The sequence below is a fragment of the Oxyura jamaicensis genome, chromosome 5 (genome assembly GCF_011077185.1).
Source record: "Oxyura jamaicensis isolate SHBP4307 breed ruddy duck chromosome 5, BPBGC_Ojam_1.0, whole genome shotgun sequence".
In the NCBI taxonomy this organism is placed as follows: domain Eukaryota; kingdom Metazoa; phylum Chordata; class Aves; order Anseriformes; family Anatidae; genus Oxyura; species Oxyura jamaicensis.
Window position 1 is genome coordinate 1,257,134 of NC_048897.1, and position 15,936 is coordinate 1,273,069.

General features: G+C 39.1%; 1 protein-coding gene across 4 annotated transcripts in view; it reads right to left on the reverse strand.

Moving 5' to 3' along the window:
* The window catches only part of NELL1 (neural EGFL like 1), a 291,463-nt gene that overhangs the window by 227,323 nt on the left and 48,204 nt on the right, over window positions 1-15,936 (reverse strand). For all 4 annotated transcript variants that reach the window (XM_035328005.1, XM_035328007.1, XM_035328006.1 and 1 more), the window contains exons 5-6: window positions 5,883-5,979; window positions 24-96 (exon numbers count right to left, since the gene is read on the reverse strand). In XM_035328005.1, the coding sequence (XP_035183896.1) occupies window positions 24-96; window positions 5,883-5,979 (170 nt within the window). The remainder of the gene's footprint in view (window positions 1-23; window positions 97-5,882; window positions 5,980-15,936) is intronic.

Here is a 15,936-nt window from a genome sequence, read left to right on the forward strand (position 1 = left end):
TAATAATAACAACTGCTACTTACTGCGATTCAGGTTAGGACACTGCATTATATATCCATTAGGTATAAAGACAACTTTCACATCCTGAATCACGCCCTTTGTAAAAGAAGAGATAACTGGTAATACAGAACACAAACATTCACTTTGATCTGTACAAGCTATTGCACAAGTCATTTACTGAGCGGGTACAAAGAAGTGCCCACTTCAGTGGGTACCAGCTCAGTCTTCTCATGAGGGGAATAACTGAAGATGGACAAAATATAACACCACCTCCCTGTCTTCCTGAACATTTGGATATTAATTTTCATAACATGCTCTTTTTTTTTTTTTTTTTGGTTTTGTGTTTTGCAATCAACATAAGCTGCTTAAATGTTTCAAAATGGGATGAAACCAGTGAAAAAAGCTGTGAAGTAATATCCATTATTCAAGCCCATGAGAGAGACACACAAAACCAGAGCTACACTCCAGTGATTTAGCCAAATGAGACTGTGAAATGTAGCATTATGCAAAGAAAACCATCTACTGCAAGAGTAAGTACTGCCTGTACTTGGACTGTTTCGTTTGGTGTAGCCTGCTAGCTTTGCATCTGATTGGGTAGTTCATGTAATCATACCATCAGTTGGATTAAATCCTCTCTCTAACCCAGGCAGATGGAAAGATCCCCTGTGCAGAACTGCCAGAAATCAGGCTCTAACGTCAGAACCAGGTTGTACAGGTCATGTGAGGCCGAGAGACCAAACCAAGGAGGATGTGAGAGAAGAATGGCCAAAAGGCCCGGTACCAGGTGTATCTTTCATTATCCCCGACTTGCAAGTGTGTCACTGACATAAGCAGCAGACAAAAAGGGCTGCCTGACATCCCTGCATGCCTCGCTCCTGAGGAACCCTAGATTTGTCAGAAAATGGAAAGCCCAGAAAACGCTGGGGCTCGCGTTCACTCAGTACAAAGCCCTTGCTCCAGCTTTTACTGTGTAATATGCTTACTCTGTAACATCCACTAATTTTAATGATGTCACAGTCATTAATTAGGAGGGGCAAGGAAAACTAAGAGACTTCAAGTGTTGCTATTTGCATTTCCCTGACCGTTAACTAGACAGAGCGACACAGTTCCATCTCCTCCCAGACACAGAATTTGATCAATTTCCTTTCAAATTAAAGATGGCAGCAGTTACTACCTAATTAAATTAGTGATTTGTAAGCCTGTGTTTTAGTTTTCAGTTAAATTGCAATAAAGTAAATTTTGTAGACTGAGGACAGTCACTTGCTCAAAATGTTCATCTCAATCCATAAATAAAATAGAGGCCTCGGATAGCGCTTGAAGCCTTGCAAATGCAGTAACATTTCACATTTACATATTCGCTTTCTGAAACAACAGAAGGTAATCAGCAGCACTGTTTCCTGCCTACTGTTTTATGATGAAATATTAACTGAAAATATTAAGACATAATCAGATCACAGTGTCTTTTTTGCAGAAGTGTATACATGTATTAACATTTTCATCTCTGAGAGCCACGAAACCACCATAATAATGAGAAGTAATACTGTCACTGGAAAAGAAACATTCTGAAAGCCATTCTATACACTTTCTGCTAGTAGTCATCAGTGAGAAATTAGAAGCCAAGGCACAAAAACATATTTCAGTGCTTAAGTCTCTCTAGTGAAAAGCTTAAACAAGAATAAACAAGTTTACAGTGTTTCACTGTACCATATCACACAGCTAACGAGACATCACCCAGAGAGAAGCGATGTTTTCCTTTTTCTTTTTTTTTTCCTCAAGTGCACACGGAACTTCAATTATGGTTATTGCATCAGAGCCCCACTGCTCTGCTGTTATTTGGATAGATTTGCATTTAAATACAAATAAAAGGGGAGGGGGGAGGAAACCTTTTATGCTAAAACTTTTAAGTTGTCTTCTGTGAGCTTTACCAGTCCCAACACTAAAACCTGAAGAGGAAACAACTTTTTTTTTTCTTCCCCCTTTTTCTGGCCACATCAAACATGTTACTGTGAGAAACTGTATATACTTCAATTCACCAATACAGGTGTCTTCTATGTCCATAAACCCTATGAAACAGAGTGAATATGATCAAGTATAGAAGTGAACTTCAAAGAGCCCAGATTTCACTGATGTATTTTATTAATAGGAAGACTTCATTTTAGACAAATGCTTACTTCGGCCACAATTATTGCAACATGTATGAACCAACTTGGACTATTCCTCCTTCAGCATTAAATCTAGGTTACTGAGAGCTTTCTGCAGCCACAGTCAGAAGGGAGATCAGCACAAACATTTCCCTGGGGGCAAGCCCAGGGCTCTGGTCCAGTTTGGCACAGGGCAGAGTTCTTTAGTCCACATTGTATGAAAGACATCACAACTTGGCCTTGACAGGGAGATGTCAGTGGTCAAAATCTTGCTGTTTTATTTGTTTTCTTTTTTTTTTTCCCAAGCAGACATCACCATTTATCTTATCCATTTAAGCACTTGGCTAATTACAACCAAAGCTTCAGGATGCTTGTGGTTGTGTCAGTTGCCTTGGCCAGAGCTGGTAAACGGCTCCGCACAGATGCACCAGCAGATGTTCCAAAAGCCTACGTCTGGGCAATGCTGCACCAAGCCCACCAGACCGCCATCACATCAGCGTTATGCTCCTCTACACAGGGCAGATGTGCTCCACGCCAGGCAGTTGAACAGTTGCCGCAGCATTGCATTTAATTCACTTTAGTCTGTATGACTCCATGACCAAAATGGCCACAGAGGCCCAAAATGTACACCTGATGCTGCGCAGTGAGGATGCCAACCAACAGCCATACAGTCCCCAGATGGAACAGCAGGGCTGTAAGATCAACAGAGCCTTCTAGAGCAGATATGATTATTACAATCTTTTGACATGAATCACCTAGACAGCAATATGCTGACAAGCTCATTTCTGCAGCAGATTGTTGAAGAGACCCTCAGGGAAAAGGGTTCTCCTCAACAAAACAATGAATTTTGCAAATTCTGATACCAACAGTCATCAGATCTATCCTAGACTGAGCGTCCCCTGGCTATCTGGTATCACTGTCTTCCTCCTTTCATTTGCATTATCTGGTATCACCATCTTTCTCCTTTCATTTGCATTTACATTTGCATTTACTTTCCCAATCTCATTAGAACAGTTTTCTTCAGCACTAAAAGATAGCTTGCTTTTGGGTCACACAAGAAACCTGAAGGGTTGGTGGGTCATTTTCAAAGGAAGTAATTCATGAGATTCCCTTCAAAGCAAACACGCAAAGCTATCTTAAGTCTGCTCTACATTTGCTCCCTTCACTGATCTGCTACAACTATTCAGTTTTGTCTGAATTCCAAGTATTTGGTCATAGAAAGTAGGCTACACAGCAAGAGATACTAGTTGTAATGGGAGAGATCTCAGCTCCCTTGATTACTCCATAGGGCACTTCATTCCCCAGCAAGCTTACTTGGGGAATTAGCTCTAAAAGTAAGGATAAGGAACAAAGGCATAAATAAGAAAAATGGCAGCCACTGGCTACCATTACTTCATATCATATCCTCCCCTTCTTATTCTGATATATTGAAGCATTATCATTTAAATTTGACATGAGAATATGGCCGAGAAAGGGCCTCGGTAATATTTATGGAGTGGAAGAAGGACAGGCACAACAATTAACTAACTAGCTACCATTAGAATAAGAATATTTTTGGAACAGCAAAGATGATGTTCAGAACAATATCCAGTGTTTTTTTTATACATACATTATCATGAATCTAACATACATACACAAATGCTAATTCTTTTTTATTGCTCTTATTTCCCTGCAGATCTCTGTTTACATTAAGGAAAACAGATCTATTTATTTATACGCTAAAATGGTCAAACAAATTGCTTTCAAAAAGAATGGGCGATCCTGCTGAGCATGTAAGTATATGGAAAGAGATGTGTACTCTTTACAAACTGGCCAAATCCCAAGTTTTTGTAATGTGTAACATAAAAACGTAAGATTTCTGAAACACTCCTGCAGAATTAAAAAAATGCAACCAATTATATTTCTGCCCTGAAGAAAGTTAGTAAAATATTCAAGCATGCATAAAGCAAAGTAAGGCACTTGTCTGCTTTCATTACGATCAATAAAATCTGTCAGCTCATTAGCATATCATTAGCTACCCTGCTGTTCCCAAAGTGTTAATGCGTAGAAATATTAATTTACCAACATATAATATCCCAGAGTTCTGAGGCACCGACTGCCTGCATAAAATAAGAATTTAAGATGGGCGAATCCAGTACAACTTCTTCCTTTCCTGTGTAGCTATAAACATATGTTTACTATCTGTGGAATTATGGGAAGCAGCTGAGGTTAAAAAAAAAAAAACAGCTGTAGAATAAAATAATACTATCAATTTCACTTCACAGTGACAGCTCACTTCCAGAAGATGAAATGAACTCCAGGTTCACAGCAGCTCTCGGACCATAGTTTGAGTCAAAAGAAAAAGTTAGATTTAACTTCTTTTCCTTAATTAAAATTGTTAGTTACTGCAACAATCCTACCCTAATTTATTTTAGCATAAAATATTTTCCCTAGCTTGTTAAAACTTAGGGACTTTGAGGTGAGGTCCTCAGAAAACGAGCAATTTGGAGAAGCGTCTTACGAACTGACTGCTTCGAATGGAAACCGAGTGGGTGGTAAATCACCTTGGCAACAAATCCATGCCAATATCGAGGATACACACATTGGCTTATCACTACACTATAGGCTCTTTTATTGATATAAACACCACGGGGTTTGTTAACCAAAACCTCAAGAAATATCGGCAGCTTTTCTGTAAATTACTTATAAAGCTGAAGTGTTAATTTTTATAGGGGAGGGGTGGTTTGTGTTTGTTGGTTGTTTTGCAATTCAGCTTCAACCATAACATCGTATAGTCTCACCAGGGAGCAAAACCAATGGAAATAAACATACAGGTGAGGACTTTTCAAGTCTTAAGTCATTTCTCTTTCCTTGGCCCTTTTTAATTCTCATGCCTGTACCAGCCTACTCAATAACATTATCTCGTGTAGCCTCATTAATGGCAAAACAGACAGGCTTTCCTACTAGAAGGTAGGAGCAACCTGTGTCCTGCCAGCAAGTCAGCCTTTCAAACACTGTGGGCTATTTGGAAGGAACAGAATCTCCCAAGGACAGAGCAGCTTATCAACCAAACCCAATGACCCATTATCAACTCACTGCTGAGAAATACAGTGACATCCTTATCTGAGGGAAAAATAGAGAAATGAACTGTTTGAAAAATACAGCGAACTCCAGAAACAGAAAATCTATTGTTTTACAGCAAGGCACACATGCTGCATACTTCAGCTAGCATATGCCAAAGCCTGAAGAACCACAGGCTAGAAGACCTCCTCTACTCTGGAAGGCAATGCTGACAGATACAACAAGGAAAAGCCACCTGAGGCAAACAGCATCAGGGAGAGGGCATTATAGAAACAAAATCAAGGAGTGACTGGCCTCCAAGAGCAGTTAAGGATGCTACTGTTCAGCCAGAAGACCATGGCTCAGCTGTTGCTTTGGCAAGTGTTCAAGCTGAAATCCAAGAATCGACTCCAATGCTGTCTCATTATGTCCATGGGAGTGGCAAGGAGGTGCACAGCAGTTGGTTGAAACCCAAAGTAAGGAACCAAAACAAAAACCTGCATACTGGGCACTATGGTCAGTAACTACAGTATTCTACCTTGCAAGAAGAGGTTCTTTTCTTTAAGTGTTGCACCTGCCTCAAATCCCAGGCCCATGGTTTACACTGAAATTCATACAAATCAGGAGTGTAAGACAACTAATCAGGAGTAACTGGTCACCTACTTACTCATTTCCTTCATGTGCTATTTCATATCTGCTTACCTTAAAGAAACCATGCTTCCTGTTTCTCTGTCCAAGCCATAAATTGCTTTCAGGTGTCAAATTCGTTTCTGGGGGATCAACGATACGTTCATAAATCCTGCAGAGGGAATATAGTGCCATTACTCAAATCATATTTTTCCTCTTAAAAGTTGCTAGTCCAAGTCATTTATCAACAAAAGATGCAAAGTAGAACAAAACAAAAGCCCCTTTGTTAAACACTTCATGTTTATCATCGATTTTTTTGAAGGCATATTATAACTTTAATAGCAACAATGACATGGGAAAACAAAACTGTTAAAACCACTTTGTGTGTTAAAACACAAACACGGAAGAAAGTTGCAATTTCCCTCGTCCAACCGTGCAGCACTAAGCTGAAGAAACACAATGCCAGAACCCACCCTGCTACGGAAAACAGTAAAATGGAGAACCATCCTACCTTCAAAGCCTCCTTCACATTAAGCTACCAGTTATGGGCAAAAAAACGCTGTCACAAATGAGATACAACCAGAGAAACAACACCGTGGGATTCTCACACTGTTCAGAATCTTGAATAGACTCCACAAAGACAGTTTATTCCACCTCTATTCCCACAGCCTTTTTGGCTCTGCATCTCTTATGTATCCCTGTCGCCTGGACCTTTCACTTTATGTACTTCTTCCCTGCTTGCTTCTGCTCAATTCACTTTGCCTGGGTGTTCCACATGTATGCTTCCACTCCTGCACATCCAGCTTGTCCATGTCACTGGCACAGGTCTGGTACAGAGTGGGACCTCTTTATCTGTGTTCAGTACCTAGCCTTACAGAGGTATTTTATCAGTTGATTTTCAAGGATCTACAAATAATAGCAATATTAAAGAACAAATAATATCAGGTCCATAAGCAATCTTTATATACTGTATAAACTGTAGTTGTTAAAAGGTTTTGCCTTTTTTTTAATTGCTTATTTTTAAGAAAGCAATAATACTGTTTACATAATACCTTCTTCAGGAACTCAGGCTACTACAATGACAATATCATCATTTTAGATTATAAAAAATTCAAGACCAAGTAAGTCACAGACCCTGGATTCTCATATTGCCATCTTCCACAGGTGAGAGTCATGAACCTACTGCTCCATAATAAAACCAGCACTTTTAATAAGGATTACTGAGAAGATGATGAAATATGTTTGCATTACTGTCCAGCTCAAAGGGATTACATGTTGCTCTGTAATTACACCAGCATGACAGGCAATAGAAAAGACTCTTAACATACCAAGTCGTGTGAAGTATTTATGTGCTTAGAGTGGGGATTTTTTTGCTTTCTTTAAAGCTTTAAAATGAACATGAAAAATGAACACCAAGAAAAAATCATTCAACACAACTCACTGCGCAGTTATCTTCCCATTTACACTCCAAACATTTCTAGTTTAGGCCCACCTATTGTAATCATCAATTTTTGTATTTTAAGTTGCCGTGCCACTGGAAAACTTACAGATTTGCAGAGGCCTGAAATGGCCTCCAAGTATTAAGAACTTCAAGAAAGTTCTTACAGAGTTAACTATGAGAGACATATATCCCACTCACTTTTGCTAATGCAAAAAATAAGGTCATCAGCTGGCAAACTAAGTGGAAGCAATCTTAAAAACAAACAAAACGACAAAACACCACTTATTGTTTCCTTAAAAAAAAAAAACACCACCACCACCACCACCCCAAACAGTTAAGTAAAACTCCAGTTTTAAAATGTTAGCACAGTACTCAAAAGACTTCTAATAGTTACCATTTTATTGTTCCAATTTATTATAATCAGCCCTAATTCATCACTTTTCATCAGCATGATACATTCAAAGCTCCTGGAAATTTATGCCTCTACTAGTTAATTACTTACTATCTATAAAACTGACCATGCTGAGCTGTTTTACATGTTCAAATAGCAAAACCAGATGGTATTCTTGTAAACCACATTTTGAGAATTACAGGCATTTCACATGCAGTATCTCTATCAATATTTTTAAGTGTAAGCAGAAACTTTTTGCCACACCTCATGCAAAATCAAAGATCTACTCAAATGCAAAACTGCTGTAAAATGCTGAACAAGGAACAAAGAATCAAGGTGCTCAAGAAAGCCAATCAATGAATTACACTGCCATGTTAGGAATTTCTCTTCAGATATGCAGCGCGCCTTCAGTCGTGACTTAGATTAATAATGTCCTCACTGAAAAATACCTGATCTAAACAAATAAATAAATGCATGACCAGTCAGTATTCCATCAAGAACTCCTTTTCTGGCAAAACCCCAACACTTAAAAAAAAGCAACAAACTAGGTTCAACAACACTACTTATTGAAGAATACTTTATTTACCCCAAGTTAAAGGTTATAAAGGAACTCTACAATACCTGCCTGCAGTTAAATATATATATATACATATATATACATATATATATACATATATATATATATATATATCTTCTCCATGGATCTGCCCAATAAGTAACAGGTTTGGGATGCAAGCAAAGTGCATGAGTACTTACCTTCCTACATAAAAGGATGTTTTGGATCATACTACTGGGTTCATGAACAATGTGAACTTTATTACTGTATGATGTTAAACATCAGCAAAAAGGCCCCAGTAAGCAGGCACACAGCCTATAGCTATCACTGTAATACTCTCTATATTCTTGGCAAATGAAAAGGTCAAAAAGTGCATGTGAATTCATAACAGTGAATAAAAAAATGTAGCAGACTACCAAAAACATGGCTCATGATATACTCCTTCACTAACAAATTAAAACTGCAGAAAAAAAAAAATCCTGCAACTCCTGACAAAAAGGTAGAGTGATTAAGAAATAATAATAAATAAATAAATCCAGGGGACTTTCCCATCAAGGCTAGAAGCCGCTACTCAAATGCAAAACTGCCACAGATGAGAAATACTGGAACCAAACAAAAGCAGCTTTTCTATCAGTATGAGCCAAGAAACATGTCAAATTTACTAATTCACAATCAATGGATTTCACAAAGGTAAAAATAAATGTTTTTAAACATCAGTGAACAATGCAGCACCAGCTCCAGGCACTGGCAACAGAGAGCCAGCGGGGCTCATGGCAGCTGAAGCCAAGCCAGAAGCTGGGCACGCTTCCTGGCTGCAAAGGTCTTGTTTAAAATCACAGGAACAGAAATGGTGCACCATTCCTAAAGCAGGTTTTTGAGAAGGGGAGAGACTACGTAGGTATTGAAGACCCCTGTCCGCAGGAAAAGATTAAGGTGTTACTTGTGTAAGCTGTGGGGAACAGGGTTTCACCCAGACATTTAGATTACCCATGGACAACCACCACTTAGAAATCTATCATGAGCTTCAGGTTATTTTCCGGCGATTTCTACACCGCGAAAAACCTATGGAGCACAAACATTTTGTAATCTATCTCAAAGCATAATGACAAAAGTTACTACCTAAAGATCAAATTCTATTATAATTATTGTTTGTTAAATGGGGAAAAAAAGACTTCGCTCCGCTCCCCTTTCCTGCATTGATTTTCTTGTGCAAGAAAGAAGTGTTTTTCAGGCTGAACAGATATAAATGGATTTTTTGTTTAGTGTTTTTCTTTTTGTTTGTCTGTTTGAACAGCTCCATTAAGCTTCCACCTCATTCTCATTTCCTTACTTGATTTTCTGGGCAGAGGAGCATCACTATTGGTCACCTTGGCCAATTTTTTGTATTTGGCATAGAAGTAGCTGAACTATACCTACTAAACTTCCAGTTTATTAAGTACTAGTCTAGAGCTCCTTGGATATCAGTTTCCAATACATTTGGCTTTGATACTCACACAGAGAAACATGCAATACACTTCACAAGAACAGGTATGTTTAGAAAAAGAACTCCAGGGAACTGTAGTCTCTAAAATTACTGCACACTGAACAGCCCCCTCCAGCATCAGGAGACCCAGGTCTCTAGGTTAATAGAAGCTCTGCTCCATGCCTCAGACTTTCAGATTCATGACTACTGCCTTCACTTTCTAAGAGAAAGTTTGCTTTGTCCCTAGTTTATGCCAATGTATTTCAAAGGAGCTAAACCACAGACACAGAAGAATAAAACTGTAAACCATTCCTTCCTTGAAATGCTCATGCTCAGTATATACTTACTAACCACTGACCCTCTTAGCTAAACATAGTAAGAAAAAAACATAATTGACAGAGACTCGTGATATATTTGTGGTCTTTTGTTGGTTTTGCTGTTGCTGTTTGCTTGTTTTAATTTATATATCTACTCTATCTGCAGTTTGATTTATGAAGTACTCTTACGGAATCCTCAGAAATGCCTTTTTCAAAGACGCATTCCTAAGAGCCATCTGTGACATAATGAATTCAGTAATACAGAAAGAATATCTGGAAAAGAATCAGTGGGTTCCTGAAGCGAAGCATATCTGAAACACCTACACTTAAATAAATACACAAACGTTTCTCTGCATAGAGGAAGACCCTCTCTGACAATCAAGCAAGGAGACAGTTAGCTTCCGCTGTATTTAAAAATGATTCTTAGCATCTTCGCAATGTTTCATTAGAATAGGGAAACTCTGTAACCCGCATTCTACATGTAGACCATGTTTCTTCGGGGGGGGGAAGGGGGGGGAGGGGGTAGGAAGTGTTGAAGTAGGTTTCTTGCATACAGCCTCGACAAGTTCAAGTTCACACTTGGGTGAGTATGTCCACTTTTGAGGTGGAGTAGCTCTACTTTATATGTATAATGTTTGCCATGCCAGAAGCATTTTAGAAATGGCTGAAATATTTAGTAGAACAAGAAAATAAACTTAGTGTCTGTTTGTATTAGAATGCATAAATCAACACAGGCTGGTCAAGAAATGCAACTGCTGAACACAAAATAGACTCCAATTTCAACATTTGCTTGCAAACTAACTTTGCAAATCATGGAATTTCCAAATTCTTTCAGGTCTAAAGTATGAGTAGGTTGCTCAAATACAAATATGCATTATCCAGTTTGAAGGCTAGATTCAAGTGAAAGAGGTGTCTTCTATTAGGGGTATCGTTAAGAAACTAATAGTTGCAGTCTGATGTTGCTGTGACTGAGGCATGGCAGGAACCTCATTTCCCAGCCTCTGGTCTCTACTAATCAAAGAACAGGCTTATACATTTGATTTACTCACATAAAGCTATCAATATTTATGTAGCAATCAGGTGTTGAATTCATCACACCCCATTTTAGATGCTGCACAAGTTCACACCTGCAGTGGAGCTCGTCCTCGAGACACACTTTCGTTAATGAAGAGACATAACTGTTTCTAGGGTATGATTCATCTTACTGTACATTAATCAGCCTCTGCAAGCCCCTGTGACTGCACAGGAGCACATTCTGACATCAGGGTGAGTCACTGAAGAACATTTTTGCAATTCAGAACCTGATCCTCAAAACTGACATTCCCTCACCCTGTATACATCTAACTGCATCCTCAGATCCTTTAAATAACCCAGAGGGTATGGGTAAGTCACACACAATCACGCGCTGTGATAGCACTCTAAACTTGTTCAATTTAACAAACAGAAATTAACTGGGAGATGGGGAGGTTCCCCCATGTTTTGCACTAGATTTTTTTCTCCAAAGGTAATTCACAGAGATGCGGACCACCTTGATCCTTGCTATGATCTCCAGCTGAGGCTGCAAGAACTCTATACATCCAACAGAGCACGCGTCATGACTCCTAACACAGCCCGTTGCATGAAGTAACCAGCCACTTCTAAAACTTTTTCCAATATGCTTCCTGGATCCCAGCTGCATGGAGAAACTGATGATACATCGGTACCTAGCTTTAACAGACAACACTGGTGTTAGTCTAAGTCTTGAAAAGAAATACGACGATGTCAGATATTTTCATTTCATTTTCTATATATTTCCCAGTGAAAATGTGTCAATACCAACACGACTTTTTTTAATAGTGTTTACAGACAGGATGCACTATTTGACAAGTATTCAACTCTAGAGCAACTTTAACTAAATTATTCATTCACTTTCCAGCATTCTATTTCAGAAAAATAATTTTCCTGAGGGAAATTTTGATTTTTTTACACTATCTCCTCTGTCATAAGATGGGAGTTCAAAACACTTAACAGGGAAAAGCAATTTAGATTAAAGTATCAGGTTTTGAGGGAAGCCTTTTGTTATTAAATTTTGAATGTACTATAGTAACTGCAAACTAGTTAATCAAAAGTTACTTTCCAGCTCTGGTAGAAAAAAAATAGCTGTCCAGTATTTGTATATGTGAGGTAAAAGACTCAAGAGCTCACGCTCAGTTTTTGAGTACTTCTCAAATTCTATGGCACCCAAACGATTTCACTGCTTTTCCTATATAATCACCGAGAGAAGTGAATGTATGTCTCCGTTTTATTACTCTTACTACAAAATCTAAACTCAAAAACAAAAATGTATGTAAATAAGCCTCTATAAGTAACCTCTTTTTTCATTCAAGAGATGCAAATTAACTTTTAAGATCCTCCAGCAACAGCAGGAAATGAAACAAATGCAAGGAAAGATGGCTAGAAGCGCCCGTTTTGCTGTCAGGTTTGTGGGGGTTATTCTCCACGCAATCTTCACAGGTAGATGTCATCTGTCTGCACGGAGCTTTCTTTCAAAAAATAAATAAATAAATAAAATGGGCTTTGTACCTTTCTACAAAACTCTGCAAGATTTTTCACATAGAACTAAAACAGATCACTGTTACTGATTCAAAGTAGAAGAGTGGACCCGTTAAATTATATGGCATTGGCCACATGAAGGACTGAATTCAGTCTACCTCAGAACACTCAGTAGGATATCTTACATCTAGAAATCCTGAAGTGAATTCAGACATCTACAAATGAGGTCAGTATTACTAACTTTAATTTGAAAAAAAAAAAAAAAAAAAAAAAAAAAAAGATGCAATTAGTTCCTGATGGTAAGAGTCTTCAGAGTGCCTCAGTACCATGTTAACAGCCTGCCTATAAGGCTATGGTGCCTGCCTGTCTTCAGATAATGAACAAGCAGTCCTGAAAGTATGAGAAATCCAGAAAATAACCAAAATCAAACAGCATAAGGCAAAAATATGCCAATGCCTTCAACATATAAGGAAATGGATCCTACACTGACATGGCAAGTACATCTATTCCCCAGGAAGTTTACTCTAGTAGGAAATAGTAATTTGGCCATTGGATTAGGAGTTTCAAGAGTTGTGGGGAAAAGAAATAGGACTATGAGGTCAACTGTGTCTCACATACGACATATTCAGAGCACTTTGCACTATCCTTCCCCCCCCCCCCCCCCTTGCCCCCCCAATAAAAATACTGAGTTCTCAGTATAAAACCTGTGAACTTGATACCCAAATGGTTATTGCACATTTCAGGTATGGCAACCTTTTTCTTTTTATGTTTTTCCTTGAAGTCTATCTTGACCTATTACATCTGAGGCCAACAGCATGTGGCTCACGATCTTGGCTTTGCCCATAAAATTTGCACATAATTTGCAGGTAGCAGAAGTGTAAGAGAAATGCAGTTGTCTCTGGTGAAGACGCTAACTTCACCATATTCAACCTGCTTGGCCACAGCAGAGCGTAAGGTAGTGTTTGGGTCCAAAGGAAAAAAAAATACCTTGAGTGCTGAAGGAGATGTCACCTACACGCACAGACTTGTCTTCAAAAAAAATCAAGACCCACCACTTATAAATTCATATAAATTTAGTTAAATCTTTAAACATCTCAATAGAGAGCTCAAATACCACCTCTCAAATAAATGTCCAATTTAAAGATATTCTGGCACTCATTTTACCACTAGTGAGCAGCTATTGCTATTTGAGTACCAGAGCATAAAACATGTAGCAATAGGGGTTTATATGACGCACACATACATCCACTACACACAAGGAGACAACTCTACTCATAATAAATAGAAGACAAACTCATCGGGTCACTGAAAGATACTTTTTAACATTAGCAAGCTTTGAATCAGCTTCTAAACCACAACACTGATTAAGGCAGACTGTTAACAAGAAGGCCAAAAGCACAGCACTCTCAATCGTTACCCTACTAAACATCGTACTAAAAGCTCACACACATCCCAGCTGCCAAGTATCACTAGCAGAAGACTAAGCATTTAAAACAGATTCTAGAAAGAAGACAGAGAAATCAGTTCAATCAGTTCTTCCAAAGGATGATATCAAGAAAAGCTCTTTTCCCCACAAACTGAACAAGAAGCTCTTCAAGTAAGATACATGCAAGATTTTAAAAAACCTACACTGAAGTATCTATGAAACAAGTAGTAAATAATTAAGCCTATCTTGTATCAGAAAGCAATAGGGTAGAAACATTCGTCATCATAATGGTACAAAGCAACACTGGTACTTCAGATCTCGCAGCAAAATTAACCCACCTATAAAATTCTACCAGAACAAAGAGGTAAAATCATGGTTACAGGGCTTATTTCATCTCCATTTTGTCATGGAGAAGTTAAGATTACCGATGGTGTTTTTCATAAAACATTTGTTAAGTGAGAACTGGCAGTGCAGAAATTTCACTTCCATTACATCTACATAAATTATACAGGGACATGTTGGTCCCTGGCCCGAGATCTGCAGCACACAGACCTTCACAGCTGGCAGTTAGAACAGAAACGGAAGCACACTAAGTTTACAGCCCAGAAACAACCCTTCTTCACAAAAGTCCTCTTTTCTGTTTCATTCTCAACACCCAAGTCGCTTTATCTAGCATGGTAAAACGATATGACTGCAAGAAGATTGAATTCCTTTCTGCACAGTTACAAAAAGTACATTTAAAAATAAGCCAGCCACGAGCAATGTTTCTACTAAACAGCTTCTTCCCCCCCTCACCCCCCAAAAGAATCGTCTGCTGAGAATTAATTGCCTTGCAGAGTACCTTGTCACAGGATCATCTCATTGAGAGGTATATGTCATCACTAAATGATTTGTATATCATCATAAAATAATCTCAGCCATATTCCAGAGCCAATTTCTGTTCACAACTGAAGGTAACTACAGGCTGAGGACCGCAAGTTTTGCTTGTTAACGCTCTGCCTTCGCTTCCATGCTCCCACCAGAGCCCTCTCGTTAGTTTTGTCTCAGCACTATGCAATGGCACGTGGCTCTCCCCAGAGCTGCCAGTCCTCCCCATTAGCCGCCATTTCGGTAACCCCACACAGGTCCAATTCATTCCACATTCCCTAGTTCTTACTGCAGGTTCACCACAAAACCCTCATCTCCATTTTCCCATGGTATTTTTCAACTGCCCATTTTAGCCTCGGTGGTTTGAAAGATAACATTACTCTCTCCCCATAATAACTAATTGGCCATGACTGAGGAAGTGCATGAAACATACAGTAAACACAGAACAAGCCATTATACTGGTTCTAAAATTAAGTTTTGATGGAAACTGCCAGGCAGACAGACAGAAAAGCACTCTCCAGGGACAACATTCGGGTTTGGAGCTCATTTCTCTCAGCATCTGACATGCTCTAGAGGTGAAAGCACGGCTCGGCTGAACTCAATGAGAGTCTTCACTGCAGACTTCAATGGGGCAAGAATTTCACCCCAGGGACACTGCACAGCACATCCTTCAGTCAGGCTTAAGGTAAGTGGCTGGCGTGACAGGAAGAGTCAGCTGGGGCTGAGGAATTTCTTTTAGTTGCATTAGTTGACACAGTTATTTGCTTTCATTTTTGTCCTACTGAAGGGAATGCCGCTAGAATTGCAGCACAATTATGTAACGCAGCGTCTATTGATTCTTTCATTAGAGACTGGACTCAGACATGAAAACAAGCTACAGAACTAGAAAGAGCACGTTACCTTACTCCAGCGCAGAGGATCAAGCTACTAGCTTTCACCTCACTGCTCCTTCGAGTATCATTGCATTGATACTAAGAGCAGTTCTTTGTGTCATTAAAAAACTAAAAACAGTAACGGGAAGGGAAGGGAAGGGAAGGGAAGGGAAGGGAAGGGAAGGGAAGGGAAGGGAAGGGAAGGGAAGGGAAGGGAAGGGAAGGGAAGGGAAGGGAAGGGAAGGGAAGGGAAGGGAAGGGAAGG